The sequence below is a fragment of the Crocodylus porosus genome, unplaced genomic scaffold (assembly GCF_001723895.1).
Source record: "Crocodylus porosus isolate Cpor-Errol unplaced genomic scaffold, CroPor_comp1, whole genome shotgun sequence".
NCBI lineage: Eukaryota > Metazoa > Chordata > Crocodylia > Crocodylidae > Crocodylus > Crocodylus porosus.
In genome coordinates, this window is record NW_017728928.1 from 10,129,661 (window position 1) to 10,149,103 (window position 19,443).

A 19,443-nucleotide genomic window follows, 5' to 3' on the forward strand; every position below is an offset into this window, starting at 1 on the left:
CTCCCCGCGCCCTCCCGGACAAGCCACGGCTCCGCAACGGGCAGCACCTGCACCTGCCCCAGCCCCGCTCCCTTCCTCCCCGAGGGGACCCCCCCATGCCCCTTCCTCCCCCCTCCCCTTCTACAATAACAGGCATACCAGCTGCACGCAGCTGCCAGGCTGTGCTCCTCACTGCCCACGTGCTGCGCCGTGACTGCATGCATGCACGGGGCACTTATAGGGCAAGTTATCAGCCACATCAGGCCGATTTCTGATACAGTCAATTTTTTTTATGTTGGTGCTGATCCGATACTGGACCGATGTATCGGTGCACCTCTAATATGCATATACATATGCATACACCCCCCCCCCCCCACCACATTACGTTTTTATGTTAACATGACTTATTTTCCTGAAACCAATTTTACCATTAGAGTTTAAGCACCTACAATGGTTTCCATCTTTTATACTAGATGAGTTCAAGGGACTCATCTCAAGGGATGCTGTATTGAGGCTGCTTGGTGTCTGAGGAAACATAATCCTTACCCATGGCTGCAGGCAGGTTGGAAGCAGCACCTTTATACGTCTTACCAAACCTTTTGCAGATGTCGTTTTGTTTGACTGTTGTCTGCCTATTTTGTACAGCATTTATAAACTGTCTTTGTTAGTTGGCTCTGGATGCAAATAATTCAGTTGGGAGATATTTTTTCTTTATCTTTTTTCATAATCTGAAAAAAAAAAAAAACCCCTCTGGCCAGAATTTAATATACAAGTTTGAAAAGATGGGCCTATTAGTCCTTAGCCATATTTCTGTGGTCAGTCAGTTACCTCAAAATTATTTCCACAATGAAACTTCATGAAACATTGTCCATAAAGATCAGCCAAACTTTTTTTTTTTTAATCATTTGAGCAAAACCCTATAGCTGCTGCTTTCGTAAAACTCCAATGAACTGCAATACACACGCACACTCATTTATACAAGTGCTTAATTATAAGTGCATAAGTAATCCCTTTGACTTCAACAGGGTTTCTCACAAAGTTAAGCACATGTAAATATTTGCAGAATTAGGAAAATTCATATGCATATAAGTACATAGGCACACGTATAATTTTGTATATGCAAGTTCACACACACAGAAATACATGGCTGCATAATATATATTATATGCATTACAAACATATAACTCATTGATCTTCCTAAAATTTGTACATTCATCTTTCCTGTTTAGCCTCCAGATTAGAAATTTAGTATGAGCATGTATAAACAATACACTGAAAGGCTATTTGAATTGACACCTGTTTGAAAAGTTCCAATTGCTTTATAAAAAAAATTGTAGAGGGAAGAAATATGTCTAAAAATCTACAATAAAAGTATTGAGGTTAATTCCAAATGTGCATATTCCTGCTAATGTGACGGACTTTTTTTTAAACCTGGGTTCAGCGAGGAACATCACAGCTTGATTTCTGAATTCCTGCTCATGGGTTTATCTTAGACCCTGAACATGGGCCTGATCTCGCAAAGGGACATTCATTTACTTTTGTGAGAGATAGCAAGGGTTTCCACAGGCAGATCTTTCCACAGTTGCCTATTACTGTAAGCAAGATGATTTCTGAATACATCATATTTTCTGGAATACTACATGCACCTTTTCTCCTAAAAGTGGCTTCTCAAAACTGGGGTGTACGTATTCAGTGGAGAAACTGATTTTCTGACCACAGTAGAAACTCCCCGATTTGATTCCTGCTTCACAATGCAGCAGCTGTTGTATTTCTATTCAGGCAACTGAGGGAGTTAATTGACTTAACGCTGGCTCATTGTTCTTTACCCTAGAGGTGTTAACCATCATCTGTCCTTTTTAAAGCTCTTGATGTTCCACTGATGAATCTGACCTTTCTTAGGGCAATTTTATTTTCTGCTGGCTGGTCCTGCTCCTTCTCCCTCTCCTTCCGTTTCACAGCCATGGAGACTCTTTAGCAATTTGTAGAATCACAGATCCACCCATGGGGCACTTCTGCACAAGCTCCAATGCGTTCTGCTTAACTGAGCCCAATCAGAATGCTCTGGCGTGCTGCAGCATCTCATGTAATCAGCATCCCCGCATTTCAAAATGGCAGTGGAGGCACTTTAACTAACGCTCTTTCAACGAGCTCTAAAGTGCTCCCACGACCTTTTCAAAATGTGGGATGCTGAATATATGAGACGCTGCGGGTATTTTAATTAGAGTGGCTCCCAAGAGTTTCTTTAATTAACGTCCCCCTGTCCCACCCTGGAGCACAGGTATAGATGCTCATGGAGACCAGTTTTCAGCAATAGCTAGGGTTTCAGCTTTAGATAAGCAGGAAAGGAAGGGTGAGTCAGCCTATTCCCTGCCTTATGCAGCCATAATGTTGCAAAAATCTTTTTGAATTCACTCGGCCTTTCAAAAACTAGGTGTGCACTATATACTAGAGCATGCTGTATGTGAGACAGTATGGTATATATTTTCCCTGTTGGAGGAGAAAGTATGCACTGGGAAAGACTGATACTTAGAACCGTTTCCATAAAATCATAGAAAATTAGGGTTGGAGATCATCAGTCCAACAACCCCCTGCTCAAAGCAGGACCATCCCAACTAGAGCATCCCAGCCAGGGCTTTGTCAAGCTGGGCCTTAACAACACCCACGGATGGTGATTCCACCATCTCTCTACGTAACCCATTCCAGTGCTTCGCCACCCTCCTAGTGAAGAAGTTTTTCCTAATATCCAACATAAACCTCTCCTTGCTGCAACTTGAGCCCATTGTCCTTGTTCTGTCATCTGCCCCCACTGAGAACAGCCCAGCTCCATCCTCTTGGGAACCACCCTGCGGGTAGCTGAAAGTTGCTATCAAATCCCCTCTCAGTCTTCTCTTCTCCAAACTAAATAAACCCAGTTTCCTCAGTCTTTCCTCATAAGTCGTGTGCTCCAACCCTCTCACCATTTTCATTGCCCTCTGCTGGACTCTCTCTAACTTGTCTACATCCTTTTTGTAGTGGGAGGGCCAAAACTGAACACAGGACTCCAGATGTGGCCTCACCAGTGCTGAACAGAGCAGAATAATCACTTCCCTCAATCTGCTGGCATCACTCTTACCAATGCAGCCCAGGATGCCGTTAGCCTTCTTGGCAACAAGGGCACACTGCTGGCCCACTGTAACCCCCAGGTCCTTTTCGGCAGAGCTGCTGCCCAGCCAGTCAGCCCCCAGCCTGTACCGGTGCATGGCACTGTTCTGTCCTAGGTGCAGGACTTTGCACTTGTCCTTTTTGAACCTCATGAGATTTCTTTTGGCCCAATCCTTCAAATTGTCTACATCACACTGAATCCTAGCCCTGCCCTCCAGTGTATTTACTACACCCCCAAGCTTGATGTCATCTGCAAACTTGCTGAGGGTGCAATCCATCCCATCTTTCAGATCATTTATGAAGATCTTGACCAAACCGGTTCCAGGACCAACCCTGGGGCACATCACTTGATACCAGCTGCCAGCCAGACATTGAGCCATTGACTATGCCCTGTTGAGCCTGACAATCCAGCCAGCTTTCTATCCACCTTACAGTCCATTCATCTAGCCCATACTTGCCTGCAAGAATGCCATGGGAGATGGTATCAAAAGCCTTGCTCTGATGCATGTATGCATCTGCCATTGGTTTAACCCAGAATCCTGCACTATTTAGGGCCTGATTCTCAGCTGATATAAAATTAGCATAACTCAGTTGCTTTCTTAAGTAGTGCCAATTTACAGTGGTCTTATACTTAAAGGGCAAAACAAAGGTATCTCAACCTTAACCTGTAATACATCATAGTTTTGTTTATTGGTAATAATTATTTTGCCATTAAAATACATATGTTCAGCTCTCTGTCTTCCACGCTTGTTGCTTGAACATATCTATTGTCAAAACTTGGTCCAATATTGTAGCTTCCTTTCTGGTTAAAATGCCAAAGCAGTGAGGAACGTACCGGTAATTAAAACCAGGTAATGGTGGGCCATTGGTTACCCAAAATGCCACTGATTTCAATGGGCAAAGAATACACAATACATTCATGAGAAAAGGCCACATGAAAGGAAAAATGCAGCAAAAAATTATCAGTTAATTTTGCTTGTAAACAAACTGTGTTGTAATATATAAAATGAACATTAGACATTTCTAATTCTTTCTTTCCTATGATGCAGGCATCTTTGGCAGACCATAGTAAGAACTGTTTGGGGAAAAAAAACAGTTTCATTGAATTGTTTTACAATTTAAAAAAAGATTTCCACCCACTCTCTTTATAAGCTTTTGCGGTTTTTTATTGTCACATGCATCTTTAGTAGCCATAGCCTGATGTGCTTTTAATGAGCCTTTAGTTACAGTCCTGTGCATTAAGTTACAATGCTGGCACCTGACCTGAAAAGTCAACATGGTTTTAATTTCAAATAGAACTTCGCTGCAGAAATCACTTGTACAGTGCACTGGCAAGGAGCACAATCTTCAGCTTTAATTATTCTTTCAAAGCATCTGAAGCTCTAATTGTTGTTTTTGAATTTATCACTAATTGTCAGCCTCTCCACTGTCTACAGTTTTGCATCACCCCCGGGGTCTTTGTCCACGCTACCAGGGACAACTCAAAATTTAGTGAGGAAAGTACATGGATCAGGTATGTGGCAGACCCTACTTATTTATACATAAATTAAGGAATGAAGGGGAAAAAAGAAAAAAAAAAAAAGAAAACCAATCACAGTTACATGCAATATACAGAATAAGAAAGAAAAAAATATTGAGGGCTGGAAATGAAACCATTACACTGGACTCCAGTGAGGTGCCAACATCATTATAATGGGAGCTACAGCACAGAGAAGTGAGCACTTGATAGCGCAGCAGCTCTGGAAGCAAAGCATCCATGGATGTCAGAGGGAATTTTTGCTCCTTTAGGGACTCCAGTCCAGGTTGTATATTATTATTAACAGATACGCCATCACAGAGCGCTTCTCTATTGCTCTTCACCCAGAGATCACAAATGTGCTACTAACCTAAGCATATTAGTATGCCTATTTTACACAGGGTAGAGGCTGTTCAGGAACTCATAGTTCTTTAAGTTAATGAAGGGCACAAAAATGGTCTCCAGCCTTGAACATAAAATGCTGGCATGAGGACAGAAAGCACATGTATTGCGTTAGACTCAACCTTTTCAAACCTTGGTGCTTCAATGTGGTGCACTCTGGCCGAGAGTTTGTGGGTACCTAACACCTGGTGGCAAAGCCCTTAGCAAGGCACCTAAATAAATGGTCTGATTGAAAAAAAAAAAAAAAAGCAAAAAACCAGAATGCCCGGCAGCTCCCAACTGGCTTCAATGGAAGCTGATGCAGACTCAGCATTTTAGCTCATCAGGTCTTTTATTTAGACACCTAAGGTTTACCCAACTTTAGGCACACACATGGGGAAACTCTTAGCCTTGAGAGAGATTTTCAAAGGCACTAAGGGCAGTTAGACACCTAAATCCTCGCCTTGAGAGAGATTTTCAAAGGCACTAAGGGCAGTTAGGCACCTAAATCCCCTTGAAAATTAGTGGGACTTTCAAAGTCCCATTGATGCCTTTGAAATCCCCTCCTTGGTGATATTTTCAAGTGTGCATGTGCTGTGAGGAGGCAAAGGCAGCTTACCTGTATGTCAGGGAACTGTAGACGGGCATCTACCTTTCTGCCTATGTAATCAGAGGTGTAGCTGGCACCCCACCCCCATGCCCACCATGGAAAATGTGGATGTTTGGGCTGAAATGTTCTGATCTGAAGAATGCTCACAGCTTTCACTGGTTTGAATGGGAGCTGGAGACCCCAGCCCTTTAGAAACCCCTTTTATGTAGGTGCCCAAATAGAGATATAGGACACACACACACCACCTGGGAGCCAACCGGGAAGTACACTCCACCCACTTGCTCTCACCCCATGTGTGCCAAACCCTAGACAGGAGGCAATGCCGCTTCCTTAGAGCAAGGCTGAGCACGTGTCAGTAAGAGAGCTGAAGAGTCCAACATGAGTCTGGCACTGCTTTGAAGCAGCTATGTAGGCTCATTTTTAGGAGCTGGCACATATGAATTGGGAGCAATTCATGGGCATGCTTCACGGCAGTGCTTCCAGGTGCTGTGTAGACATTGCCCATAAAAGTCTTGTTGACTATCTGATCTGACCGATATGCTAATCAGATTACTAGGAAGACATGAATAATACCTTGGATCAGCTACAATAAAGATTAACTCTGACTAAAGCATATTTACACAATGTTTTTTAAAAGCTCTGACTGTACAAAGTTTAATGAGATCACCAATGGTTTTTATAACGAGTTTTCATGTTACTGGTATTAACACTTGCTTTAGCCATACATTTACATGTTAGCTGATTTCAGGAGTGCGGTTTTACTAAAGCCAGTGACAGAAACTGGTGGTGATGGCAGCAGGACCACGTGTGGTAGGTTGGATGTATTCCCTGTCACAAAGTGGGGCTTTGGTGGGGGTTTAAGTGTCATTCAGGCTTCCAAGCTTAGAGGAGAGAAACAACAGTTGCTTGGTCAATAAATGTAATTGCATGAAAAGGTTTCAAGGAAACCTCCCAAAATATGACCAAAAATAGAGTTAAAAAAAAATGACCGAGGCAATCATTTTTTCTGGAAACAGGTTCAAAAGGATGGGTCTGTTATTTATTAGAAGTCAAGTGATGATACTCATGAACTGGAATCATGAAATCAATTAGTTTTCCCATTAGTGTTGATTTGGATGCTGGCAGCCCAGTGCCATCTAATATGCATTAGGAATTTAACTTGTCAGTTTAATATTAGAGATGACTATAATGCTAACCTTGGCACCTCAGATTCATTTTTAGGTCTCACTAAATTACCTGTCTTATTTTGTCAATGTAAAAAAGAACGGGAAGATTCTCTGAACAAACAGGGCTCTTTTCATTTGCTTGATGAATTATTTTGTGAAAAATAATGACGGTATCATACAAAAATAAGACTGAAAGGGACCGCAAGACGTTATGAAATCCAACCTGTTGCTCAAGGCTGGATCATCTCTGGTCCCAATCAACCTAAATAAAATTTGGGAAGTTTTAAGTCCAGAGTATATAACAATGGACACTTTACTCTCTCTCTCTCTCTCCAGATCATCTGTTCCAATGCTTAGTCGCCCTTATAGTTACAAAGTTCTTCATAACCCACCTAAATGTCCCATTACTTATTGTTCTGTCCCAATGGCTGGAGAGAAGAGTTGATCTTCATTCTCTTTATAACTTTTTCTTTTTTTAAATTTGAAGACTTCATCAAACCCTGCTCAGCTTTCTGTTCTTTAGGCTAAACAATCCCAAGTCTTCCAACCTTTCCTCATACGTCAGCTTTTCTAGACCTCTAGCCATTTTTGTTACTGTCCTAAAAAATGATTAGAGGTATAAACAGCATAATCCACCCTTCAATTCCATAATCAGACACAGGGAATGAAGTACTCGAGAAAGGCCAACTAGAAAATTTGCTGTTTAGTTAAGTCCTGATTCTACAATATACTTGAACATGTACTTAACTTCAAGTTGGTGGAACAGCAGCACAAGGATAAGTGTTTTACTGAACAGAGATGAACTTAAAGTTGAGCATGTGCTTAAGTACTTAGTTGAAGCAAAGCCTATGTCACTGGGAGTTAGAAAATAGCTATAAATGGGATTTAGGCTCCTAATACATTTAAGACCCTTTTGAATTCTTAGTACCTATTCTTATAATAAGGTCAACTCTTCATCTAGATGCAAAACAAAAGTAATCCAATTGTAGATTACCCCCCTAGAAAACAGTACGTGTCCTGCTTCTCTTTGTTCAGAAAAAGTATCCGGCTTCCTCAAAATAAAATAGAGGAAAAGCAAAAGCAAAGCAAAGCATTTCTCTGCCAGTGTGATATTTCTTCCCCGGTAGGAGGAATTACAGAAGTCACAGGCAGAGTTGGCCTGGGAGCATAATCCATAATCCCTGGGTCCTCTCTAGTGTTGGGAAAATCAAACCGTGACTGATCAGAAGTGGGTCAGTGAACTCCACGAGCCCCCAAAGGAACATTTGGCTGTATGGATGAAAGGCAGAAGGATTCAAGAATAACCAGCTGGAATTAGTGAGGCCCACTGCCAAAGGAGGTGACACCCCACAGCGAGGCTCTTTAAAGAGCCTGGGATGGGATTCTCTTCAAAACCTATAAATCTTTTCCATTTCTACATGAGATTTGCAACTCTTGCTCAGCCACCATGGCACCGGTGTGGCAAATGATACAAACCATGAGCAGGTAGGGATGACTTCCTCTAACATGGAAAAGCACCCGCTTTTGGGTGGGATGGGGCAGTTTTGCAGGTGCTAGCAGCACTATGAATTCACCTTATTAACTTTGTAATCCCTCAACACGGAGCTACTATAAATTCACAAGGGTAAATTTGCTTACCTGTCTGCGAAGCAATCTTTCTGCAGAAGGAGAATGCACAGGCCGGGAAGTCTTGGGTCTACCCTCCCCATCTAGATTGTCGTGAGGTCGTATGCAGTGAAAATTTACTTTTGGGATTTGCAGGAGAGAACTGGTGTCTGCAGGCTGGGACTGCACAGATGTCTTTGAGCCTGAGAGGGACAGGAATCAGGAAGGTGACACATTTGTATAAAAATGACTTCCGAATCTTTATCTCAGCCAATAGGAACTGAATACCTGCATGTGAGCCTGCAATAATTGAGAGTGCAAGACTCCACCTGGAGAAGTAGGTGGCAGGTTTCAATGCTAGGTTAGTTTTGCAAAGCATTATAGGAAGACAGAATATTCTCTGGAGCTTCTCCTTGACCACTGTGGTTACTGGCTATGTCAGGTCTGCAAGCCCTTCCTTTAAAAGTCCAGCGTTTTTCAAAGCAATTCATTTACCCTGGAATGCATCCCAGAGCATCTCACTTGTCTTGGAGTATTTCCCAGAACAACAGTCCCATTATGAAGGAATATTCAAAACAAATACCTCCTGCTAACGCCAGGCTTGCTGACAACAGTAACAACAAAAACCCCTTTCAGTTTGAAATACTGAATTGTTGTTTAGCATCGATGGGTGATTCATGGCTCCTTTTGCTAAGCTCCTAGCACTTTACAATATTACAAGCTATAAGCAAGGGGGAATGACTTCATTCAACGTGGAAAAGCCATTTCTTGGGTGGGAGATAGCAGTTGCGCAGATGCCAGCAACGCTATACGGCCTCTTAACAACAAGGAGGTGTAAAATTGTGTGTCAGGTTAGAGCAATGGGAATTCTGCCAGGGCACCATGGAACAAAACTGGAGATGTAATTACTAGTTGGAGTTAAAGATAGGACTGAGACTGCTGAAAGCCTTTGACTGTCAACCCAAAAGCACTGTGGAGGACCCTTCTGAAGTACGGATGCCCATCAAAGTATGTCACCGTTCTCTGCCCGCTTCATGACAGGATGCGAGCAGTGGCTTTCAATAATGGCTCTATCACAGGTCCCTTAAGCAACATTGCTCCAACACTCTTCTCAATATCCCTTCCCGTGATGCTACATCTGACCACCAACAAGCTTCCAGTTGGAGTGGAGCTACACTACCAGCAAAGCCCTACTCCGGTGCTGGCTCCCTGGATGAGCAGCGATTCAGAAGGAAGAGTAGGACCATCTTCTGAAGCATTTCAGGTTTTTCACAGAGCACTCTCCTGTAAACCTTGCCTAGGTCAGGTCTTCTGAGCCTTACAGAAGCCAGAAAAATTGTATTTACTCTCCGCGCCCACACTCTGCAGCACAGTGAAGTCTGAGCTGCTGCAGTGACAGACACACCATGAAATACCAGCAAGAATCATTCATGTCCAAAACAGCTTGACGTGAGCTCTTGTGACATCTCTTCATTTCCAAATGGGACCATTCATCCTATTTCCCCGGATTGTTGCTTAATTGTTACCAGCCAAATGCTTTTACTTTACCACACAGGGGATTGGATAGTGGGATGTAAAGGTAATGAAAGACTAAGGAGAACCTCCGTGCCGTGTGCAAACTAAAATGAAGCTTGAGATAAGAACAAGACCATTTGGATCAAACAGTAAAATGCATAGCGCTGGGATCTCCCTTCAGAGACAGATGAGGACCTTCTTAAAAGCAAAAAAAACCCCCCCTTGATTCCAAGAAAATTAAAAATAACCCCACTGAAGTCAAAGGGACCTTTGCCACTGATGCTAGCGGGGCCAAGATTTTAACCCCAAATATTTCCGTTCATGTGAATGGGTCATTTAAAGGGACAGTATTAGGCCCTAAAATTTTATACTATGCTGGTGCTTCCTCCTGATCCTAAACTCCTCTTGCTCTGTTTCTACATTTTTATTTCAGCTGTTAGATGGTCGCTGTGCATCTGAATGCTTATTGCTGCTTAAATTTCCCCATCCCATTCCTAATCTGTTCGCATCTTTTATCATGCTGAACAGCACTGAAATGATGGGCATGTTAGAAACGTGTAAATGGAAAGATTCAGGGAAATCCGTCTTGCTTTATTCAAGACAAACCCTAAATGCTATAGTCAACACCCTGATTAGTCAGCACCCTGGGCTGGCACCCTGCTGTCACCCCCGACCCCCCCAGTTATACTACTGACTATAGATACAATTTGAGGCACAAGCCTATGAAAACCTGGCGCTCTGCGTTAATTAAAAATCCTCCTGCTCCACTTGGTCAACCTCATCAAAGAGTCTTTCAGCATAAGACTCCATCTTCAAACAAGGGATTTATGTTTTAAACACAACCTCTACCAGTTATTGCTCTAATCCAAGCCCTGAGGATGGTGTGACTGAACAGCAGCACTACTAAGCGCTTCCACCGTGTGATTCCTCCCAGTATTTCAAAAAGCATCACAACTATTCGGGCTCAAAGGCTGTCTCTGTAATGTAGGCAAGTATTGCTTCTTTGCCTTTTGCAGAACAGACCTCCGAGGAAGACTTGGCTCAAGGTTGCATGGCGAATCAGTGGTAGAGCTGGGATTTCCTGCCATCCAGCCTGGTTAGCTATAAACCTGCAGGCCTCTCCCTGAAACATGGACTGTGTGTAATTCTGACACACACACGCACGTAACCCATTAGTCCTTCCCTGGAGAGTCTGAGAAAGATGCAGCAAAGGACTCCGCCATACCCACAGGATTTATTTCTTTATTATTTTGCTTTTCATTTGTATGTCACACTTGGTCACACAATGTGGATAATCTGTATTAGTTTATAATGCCCTTTTAGTAAATAGTAGGAGGCTGATTAGAGACAGCGGCTTTGCCACGCTGCTTGACTCAGTCTTGGGCAACGTTCATGGCTCATGTACCGTGAAACAATAAAGAATGCCCCAATTCTTCAATAAGCTGATCTTTTCGAAGAATGAATGATCCCTCTCCAGACTTGGAAGGGGAAACATGCCCCTCTCTTGGTCCATGGAGAGAGATGAGCTCAACATGAAAAAGTTCTGCACAGAGTTTTGTCTGGCAAAACACCCCCAATCTCAGGCATTTCTCTGAAGCTTATTCACACTTCGTAGGGCTGCAAAACTGAGTTGGGACGCTCCTAAGACAAGGAGTTTGGGAGGATTTCTCCAGTGCTTCTGTGTCTAGCAGATGCTCCAACTGCCCATATCATTTTTTTTCACTCATTCAGCCTAGCCTCAAAGCTCCTTTCATTCAATATATTTCACAAAAGTTAGAGACAACTTCCTGATTTTTCCCCATCAGTTTTCCAGCTCTTTAAAGTTGGTAGAACAGGCCACACCACCGTATTTCAGAAACCAGCATAAAAATATTTTCACAGACGTGTTATCTGGGAGTCCCCAGATAGCTCGTGCGAGTCTGATGGGGCTCCCACAGTTCTTAAAGCTGGATGGCAGACAGATCAACTATAGCCAACCTACAAATCCTGCCCTCCCCACAGTCCAGTCCCTTCCTTCTGTCTGACCCCTTAAAAAAGTTTCAGCTCCCAATGGGTGCACAGCTCACATGCAGTAGTGATTATTCCAACCAGCTTATTTCTTTAGTATACCTTCTGAGTGGGCTTTTCAAAGATGCACTAGGCATCAGGTCATCCAGTTACCATTAAAAATGAATGGAAATTTGGTTTCCAAATCCAGGCAGTTTTGAAAGCCCCGGTATTAACAGAGGTGAAAGATTTGTACCTGACTGAGATTTGAGATAGGATGGCTTCCTCTCTCCTGGGGTGTCAGCACAGGGGCCAGAGTATGGAGGTTGAAACATATAGCTGTCATTTGGTAATGAATGTGTGCGGCCAACGGAAGGCTTTCTCACACTCAGGAGGTCCTTGCTGGGGGACAGAGTCAGAGTGTCATTTTTGGAGTGGAAATTGGTCTGTGAAAAAAGAGAGAAAGGAAACATCACAGAGTTGGAAGACACAAGGCACCGGGAAGCTCTAGTGACAGCCATTGCAAGAAATATGGGGCACAATGGACATGCAAATTGTCAATATGTACAAGTTCTACTGAAACAAAATGCACGAATGGATTGACCAGGAAGCTGCACCCCTCATTTTGTATTGTCAATAAATCATCACACAGAATGAACCACAGAAACAGAGGGAAGCAACACTAGTAATAAACCATGACTATTTCAGGAATACTTGAAATGGGCATCATGCCTCAAGGCGCAGCAAGAGTCACATGCTTTGCATAACTTTTATCATAAAAAAAATAATAACGTCTTCTATTGGTGCCCTCCTAAGCAAGTTAGACTTTTGCAAAGGTTAGTACAGAATAGTAATTCCTTCTTCTAACAATCAAGAAAAAAAGTATCGTTGACAGAAGATGTTGGCTTTGACTTCCAGGATAATTTTATTGGTTTTCTTCGCTTTTCATATAATAAGTAATTAAATCAAATGCTTTTTGGATGGGGAAAGTAAACCCTGGGCCTAAGGGCTTTCACTCTCTTTAATTATTAGAGATTAGGATAAAACCTAGCGTAGGGGACAGATTATCACACATCTGCCCGCTGCAGGGGATCTTACAACCTTCTTCATAAGCATCTGGTACTGGCCTGATATTGAACTAGAGGGACTTTGGGTCTGAGTCAGTAAGGCAATTCCTCTGGCCTAAAAAACAGTTGTAAGGTATTATCAGAAGTGGAAAGAAAGTAAACTTGGTGTATTTCTAACAAAAGAAATACTTCCTTTACAAAAGACTCCAGCAGAAATCACAGGAAGTGGACAAGCATGCCAAGGAGTTCAATAAAGTACATCTCTCGTCCCCTCCTTTCTGGGTAATCTAATCATCATCTACTGGCGAATCTTTCACCTGCTCCATGTGTTACAACTTTTTGTGGACTAGAAGTTCAGAGGTTTTTAGAATTTAGTCCTCCAACAGCCAGAGCAAAATTTCATTACAGTATGTTGTAGATACAGTAAAACACGACAAGATTAAATGGAATTTACAATAAATAAAGAAATAAAGAAATAAATGAGAGAGAGAGAAAGAGAGAGACAGAGATCACTGCTGTAAATTTAGCCAGGCATATCCAGCTACACTCACTGCTCATGAACTCGATGGTTTAGAAGTACACTAGATCCACTGGGGGCTACAGACCTTGCTATAACTCAGAATAAGAAGGGAGAAATCTACTGTAGCAGTGCTGACACGGCTGCTTTGAAATCCTCTGATTCTCCTCCTCCCAAGCTGTACGCTTACATCTTTTGCTGTACAGTGTGATGCTCATAATACTAGAGATGACCCCCAAACAGGAACTTAATGTTCAAATCCATTTGGATTTGAAGGGGAGACTGATTTCAAGGCCAGAATCAGGACCGTGTTTCCTGTTCAGTTTCCCAGGCGGGCTCCAGACCTAGAAGGGGTTATTTCCTATTTGGCTGAATCTTGTGAGATAGCAACCCATCCAGCAGAAATATTGCGATAGCAGCTAATCTCATTAAAGCCGTTTAAAATGGCTGAGAGATGATCCCTTGAAAGCAGCAACCAAATGGACCTGTGCAAATAAGCAATTTTGGGCTCAGTAATTCAAGAGGGTGCGGTGGGGAGGTGTTTTGGGTTTGCTTAAAATTAATCACAGAAAAAAATCTCGGTGACTCAAAAATAAAAATAAACTTATTCATAGATTTCATAGACATTAGGCTGGAAGGGACCTCAGAAGATCATCCAGTCCAGCCCCCTGCCCCAGGGGCAGGAAGTCAGCTAGGGTCAAAGGATCCCAGCAAGATAAGGATCCAAAAGTTTCTTAAAAGAGTCTTATTCATTTCTTATTCATTTTTGGTATTAAAAAAATAAAACTGGAGTACTTTTCTAAACTAAATAACACAACATTTCACATAGGGTATGTTTAATCACAATGTTTCAATTTTTCAAAAGCCTTGAGATTCTTTTTTTTTTTTTAAATTCAACCAAAACAAGTTGTTAAAATTGACATGGTTTTATGAAATATTTTGGTCAACCTAAATCGGCATTTTTTTTTTTTTTGGGTGAATGAAAATTTAGGCAAAAAATGTCACCTAGGTGTACTCTTGACACTACATGGTTGTCAAAAACCTAGTCTTCACTTAATCTGGATCAAGATTCAAACAGCGTTCTCTTTAACTCATCTCCAGTTGATACCTAATTTTGAAACAACATGTTCCGTACAAAAATGTTAAATGCAGTTTACAAAATCTTTTGGACGTGATGCCATGAAGCATGATGGGAAATATCGTCACGGTTTAAAGGAGATGTATCCCAAATAAGTAATTAGGATGACAATCAATGAGAATGATAGAAAGTTTATCAACAACACAAACATCCAAAGGTAGGTGTATGGATGACCACAGAGAAAACAAGGATGGATCCAAAAAATGTTGGGAGAGTCATGTCTGTTGAACAGCAGAAAAAAAGCACTTGACTGCTACACATCAGCTAAAAATGTCTAATGTTTCAAAGAGCAGATGGTTAAATCAGGGCTCAAAATACTGGTAACTTCTTTGGGAAAAAAACCCAAAATGACGCGAAACCTAATATTTTTCAGGTTGAGACGACTGCTCACAAGGTTTTCATGAATCAAGCATCTCCGAGAAATCCACAGCTGGTGCATTTCAGTGTTTTGTTTTTTAATCTGGCACCCATCAGCAAAGCACTGGGGTGCCTCTGTTCCTCCAGAAGAAAGGGGTTTGGGGCATAGCCCCCACTGGTTTGGGGCACACCTGCTCGAGGCCATGTTTTTTCTGCACACCAACAAGATTGGGATCAGACGGAGAGGAAGTGGCACAAGCCACACTTTTCAATGCTTTTCTGCTATTGATTTTACTTGAAGAAAATGGAATGTTTTAATTCAAGATTTTTTTAAAAATGTAGAAAAACAAATACGCCTTTTCCCCAAGGAGCCAGCTTTTTTGGCCAGACCAACTGTAGCCCCAAGCCAAATGGCATTAAAGACAGCATCCTGTTTCGATACCGGGTACGGTGCTGGTTGCAAAAATGGCCGAACTGAGAATGCCACTAGGATTAACCATGCAGTAGCAGTATTTAGAGCCCTGCAAAACATCAGACTATACAGTGACCAGTGTATGTACATTGCTTTCCAGAGCATTAAGTAAGATTGTGTTAGTATCATCAGGATAAGAGTCATCCGTCAGAGCTAAGGACCAGGATTTTTCAGAGAGAATATCTGACGTCAGAGACAGAGCCTCCATCTCAGCTAGAGGGATCTAAACAAGGGAGAGATGATTAAGCATAAGAAACCAGGACAGAAATATTTTGAAAAGAAAAAAAAGTATCATAATCTAGACACTAAAACATTATCCCTAAAATAAGAGCATCTACATCACGCATGCTGTTACAGTGGATCAAACTATAAAGAAATGGGGTAAAAAAAAAAAAAGAAAAAGAAAAAAGAACGAAAAATCACAGTCATACTTAAATACTTAACTTAAATACTTACAAACAATTCATAGAGGAATTTACAACTGTGCACTAATGGTAGACTAAATGTGCTGCAAGACAGATGGGTTTCTTGGTGACCAATTGCAAACTGAAAGTATCATCAGCTTAGCTGCTATCTATATTTATTATTCTGGCTACAACTAAATATTAGATGCTTGGAAAAACCCCATATTTCTCGGCTATCTCCCATTAATGTCAAATGCTATGACAGCATCCCAATTCTGTTTGACGCTAGCTTACTTTGCTCGGCTCCTCTAAAGCTTCCCTCAACCCATGATTGTAAGGGAAGGAGGCAATAATGTGCAGTTGTATGGGGGTGAAAAGGATGACACCTGTATAACAGCACCTTTCATAGTGGGACCTCAAAAAGCTTTACAAAGCTTAATTGAGTCTTTACACTCCAGAAGAGGCTGGTATTAGAATAAATGACACTAGCTGGAAGTCCACCGATGTCAATGAGAGCCTTCTAGGGTTTGGCCATTCCCATGAGCTGGGTGGCTAAGCTGGGTAGGCAATTCTGGAGTCGTCCATCTGCATCTTTAGGGAACTAAGTATCTTTACAAGCCTACCTCGTATAGACATCCCCAGGGCTACAGCAAGTCACCAACAGAGCTGGGAATTGGTGTTGTGACTCTTCTATTTATATACACTCTGATTTCAGGTGGACTAAGATCCCTCTCAGACACATCAGGCTTTCTAAGAAACAGTTTATTACTTTGAGCCCTAGTGGGACATCTCAAAAGAAGAGGTTGATCTTTTCCCAATAAAGCTGACGCACTGCTGTCAGCAGCCCCAAAGCTGGATGTCGGGCTTAGAGAGTAGGTTTGGCCTTCCCATAAATCTCCCCCAAACCCTGATATCTGTCTTGGAGATTGTTGTGGTCTTGTCTGTGGAAGAGTTGTTTGTAAGGGAATGTTTCAATAAGACAAGACAAAAATCTGATCCAGGGGTGGGCAAAATGTAGCCCATTGGCCAGATGCGGCCCGCCAGGCTATTCTATCTGGCCCTCAGGGCCCCTAAAAAATTTAGAAAATTAATATTTATCTGCCCTGGCCTGCCTGTCATGTGGCCCTCGATGGCTTGCCAAAACCCAGTAAGCGGCCTTGCGCCTGAAGTAATTGCCCACCCCTGCTCTACTCCAAGGCAAACACCCAGATGGCTTCCCAATAAAACTGTGTTTCATTTCTTAAACCTGAATTTTAAGCCTCTGAATGGTTGATTTCAATAATAAATCTTTCAAGAGAAGCCAGGGAGCACAGAGCCTTATCTAACCTGGCAAAAAGCTGGTTCTTTCCCTACTCCGTTTTGGATATGGCATTCGAGCACATGGGTCTAGTGATGGGGGAACCTCAGAAGAATCAGGGGTTTGGTTCTCTCCCACCTCTGGATCCGTAACAGGGGGATAGTTAGTTATCTCCCCAGTAAAAGTTCTTCTGGGGGATTTCTAGCATATGTCCCTCTAGCACCAGAAATACCAGGAGAACAATGCCTCATATTTCAGAGCTCTGGAAGCGGCTAGAGCAGGGAACTACAGGGTCAGGTCCACTTGACCCTAAATCCAACTGTGGCAGTACAGAGAAACCAGAAAGACACCCACTGAATTCCCTGGAGAACACCCCCTCATCATGACTGAGGGATTCCTAATTTCAAGGAACTGGTTCTGTACCCTCCTCCAAATCAAGGCACGTCGAAGAGAAAAGTGGCCAGCGTGGTGGACATTCGTGATTCCCGGTTGGTGCAGTGGCCCTAAATGAATCCTTACGCTGCAATACGCTCCATATTGAAAACTGCATATAGCCTTCATTTTATCTAAACTTGTTCTTCCCTAATGAAGAGCAAACGTGTACTTGGGTCTCAGCGAAGTGGTAAATAAGTTTACTTCTAACTGATTTAATGAGAAATCTTCAGATCCCCTAAGCAAAAAATTACAATAAATATTACAGCTTGACTAATCAAAATGAAAATGACAGGAAAAAACGAGGGGGGTTGAATTATTATTACTCCCTAATTTGCTCTAGGGCGTTTTGGACGTATTTCAGCTGGAATGATTGAGGGAAATGCTTTTTCTGGTTTTCGTTTAATGCTTTCAGGTCCCAATGCAAGACAGCAAATGCTCAAGTTCGCTTGTATACATGAAAGCACTGAAGTGAGGGATTTGTTTTAAGGGCTTCATTAAGAGCTGTCTCTTGCTACCTGGAATTGGGCTTCAGACTGGTGGCCGGTATTGAGGCTACACAGCTCTACTTGCAAGAGACCTCTTCAGACAAACTTATGGAGCACGAGCCTCGGCTGTGTAACCAGATACAGAAACAGAGTGAAGCAAGGCCCACGTGCAGCACCTTGGATTCTGGCCCTGGGCCGGCCACCCTATAATCCCAGCTGCATGGTCGATGCCCCATGCAGCAGCAAGGGTTTGAACTCAAGAGCCCAGTTACAGAATCAGGGCCACGGCTTGTTTGGACCCCACCCCCCCCAGCCCCAAGGATGCTCCTGCAGAGAATAACTGAGTTTGGGATTTACTGCACAAAGGAGGAAATGGTAAACTCCTGCTCTAGCTATAAAACAACTTAAACCAGAGGAATGAAGCTGCCCTCCCATAAAAAAAGCCCATGTGGTTTTAAGGTTAAAAAACCCTCTGGCTTTGTTAGATAAAGCAAACACTTTAAAATTTGTCATAAAGGTCTAACTCCAACTGAGTTTGGAAGGAGACTGCAGGAAATGAGGAATATTAACCTGTTTCTCAGAGTTGTAATATTCAGGAGCTGGAAGGGCATAATGATGGCACACAGAGCCTGACAGGTTGTCCATCAGCTTCAACTCTCCTTCCAGAGATTCCTGGATCAGCAGTGATAGGGTATCAAACAAGTGCCTTTCCTGGGAGCAGTGCCGTATAGCATGCAGGAGGATAAAGCAGGCCAAAAAAAGAGAGAGAGAGAGAGAGAGAGTGAGGGACAGAGACAGAGAGAGAGGAGGACAGGGGGGAAGAAAAAAATCCAGCCAAAGAAGAAAAAGGAGGTGTTTTCAGAGAGAATGGTAGGAACAGAAATGAGCAGGAAGGGAAAGTACAAGACAGGAGGAAAGAGAAAAAGTGCAGTAATATCACAGTCAGATGTGAATGCTTTCTCCGACTTTGTCAGAGATGGGACCAACACCAAACGCCCTGGAGACCTGTGATGGTTTAGGTGCTGGCCCGTCTTCAGAACTGCTCTCATCCTGAATGCCCATCCCCTGCTATTCCTATCCGCTGCAGCATCCTAGCGGGGCCACTGTAACAGAAGCCTCCTCCTTGTTTCGGTGACTTTCTAAAAGAGAAACTTCTCAAGGAGTTTCCAGAAGCCCCTGTGCCAACTATCTTGACCAGGGAAGCTTCCCATGAATGAAAGCTGCCTCATGATCAGAGGTGCTGAAACTCCTCACCTCTTCTTGGCAGCCAGGGATATTCAGCCATAGCAAATATCAGGCCACTAGCTTAGGTGCCTTAATATTGGGTTCAGGTTTCTAACAGCAGACGGTCAACTTCCCAGCGTTGGCCGTA

At 42.7% G+C, this 19,443-nt stretch overlaps 1 protein-coding gene across 1 annotated transcript in view; it reads right to left on the reverse strand.

Moving 5' to 3' along the window:
* The window catches only part of CACNA1G (calcium voltage-gated channel subunit alpha1 G), a 230,784-nt gene that overhangs the window by 86,219 nt on the left and 125,122 nt on the right, over positions 1 to 19,443 (reverse strand). The window contains exons 32-34 of the mRNA XM_019542480.1: positions 18,642 to 18,782; positions 12,156 to 12,345; positions 8,432 to 8,601 (exon numbers count right to left, since the gene is read on the reverse strand). Of these exons, the coding sequence (XP_019398025.1) occupies positions 8,432 to 8,601; positions 12,156 to 12,345; positions 18,642 to 18,782 (501 nt within the window). The remainder of the gene's footprint in view (positions 1 to 8,431; positions 8,602 to 12,155; positions 12,346 to 18,641; positions 18,783 to 19,443) is intronic.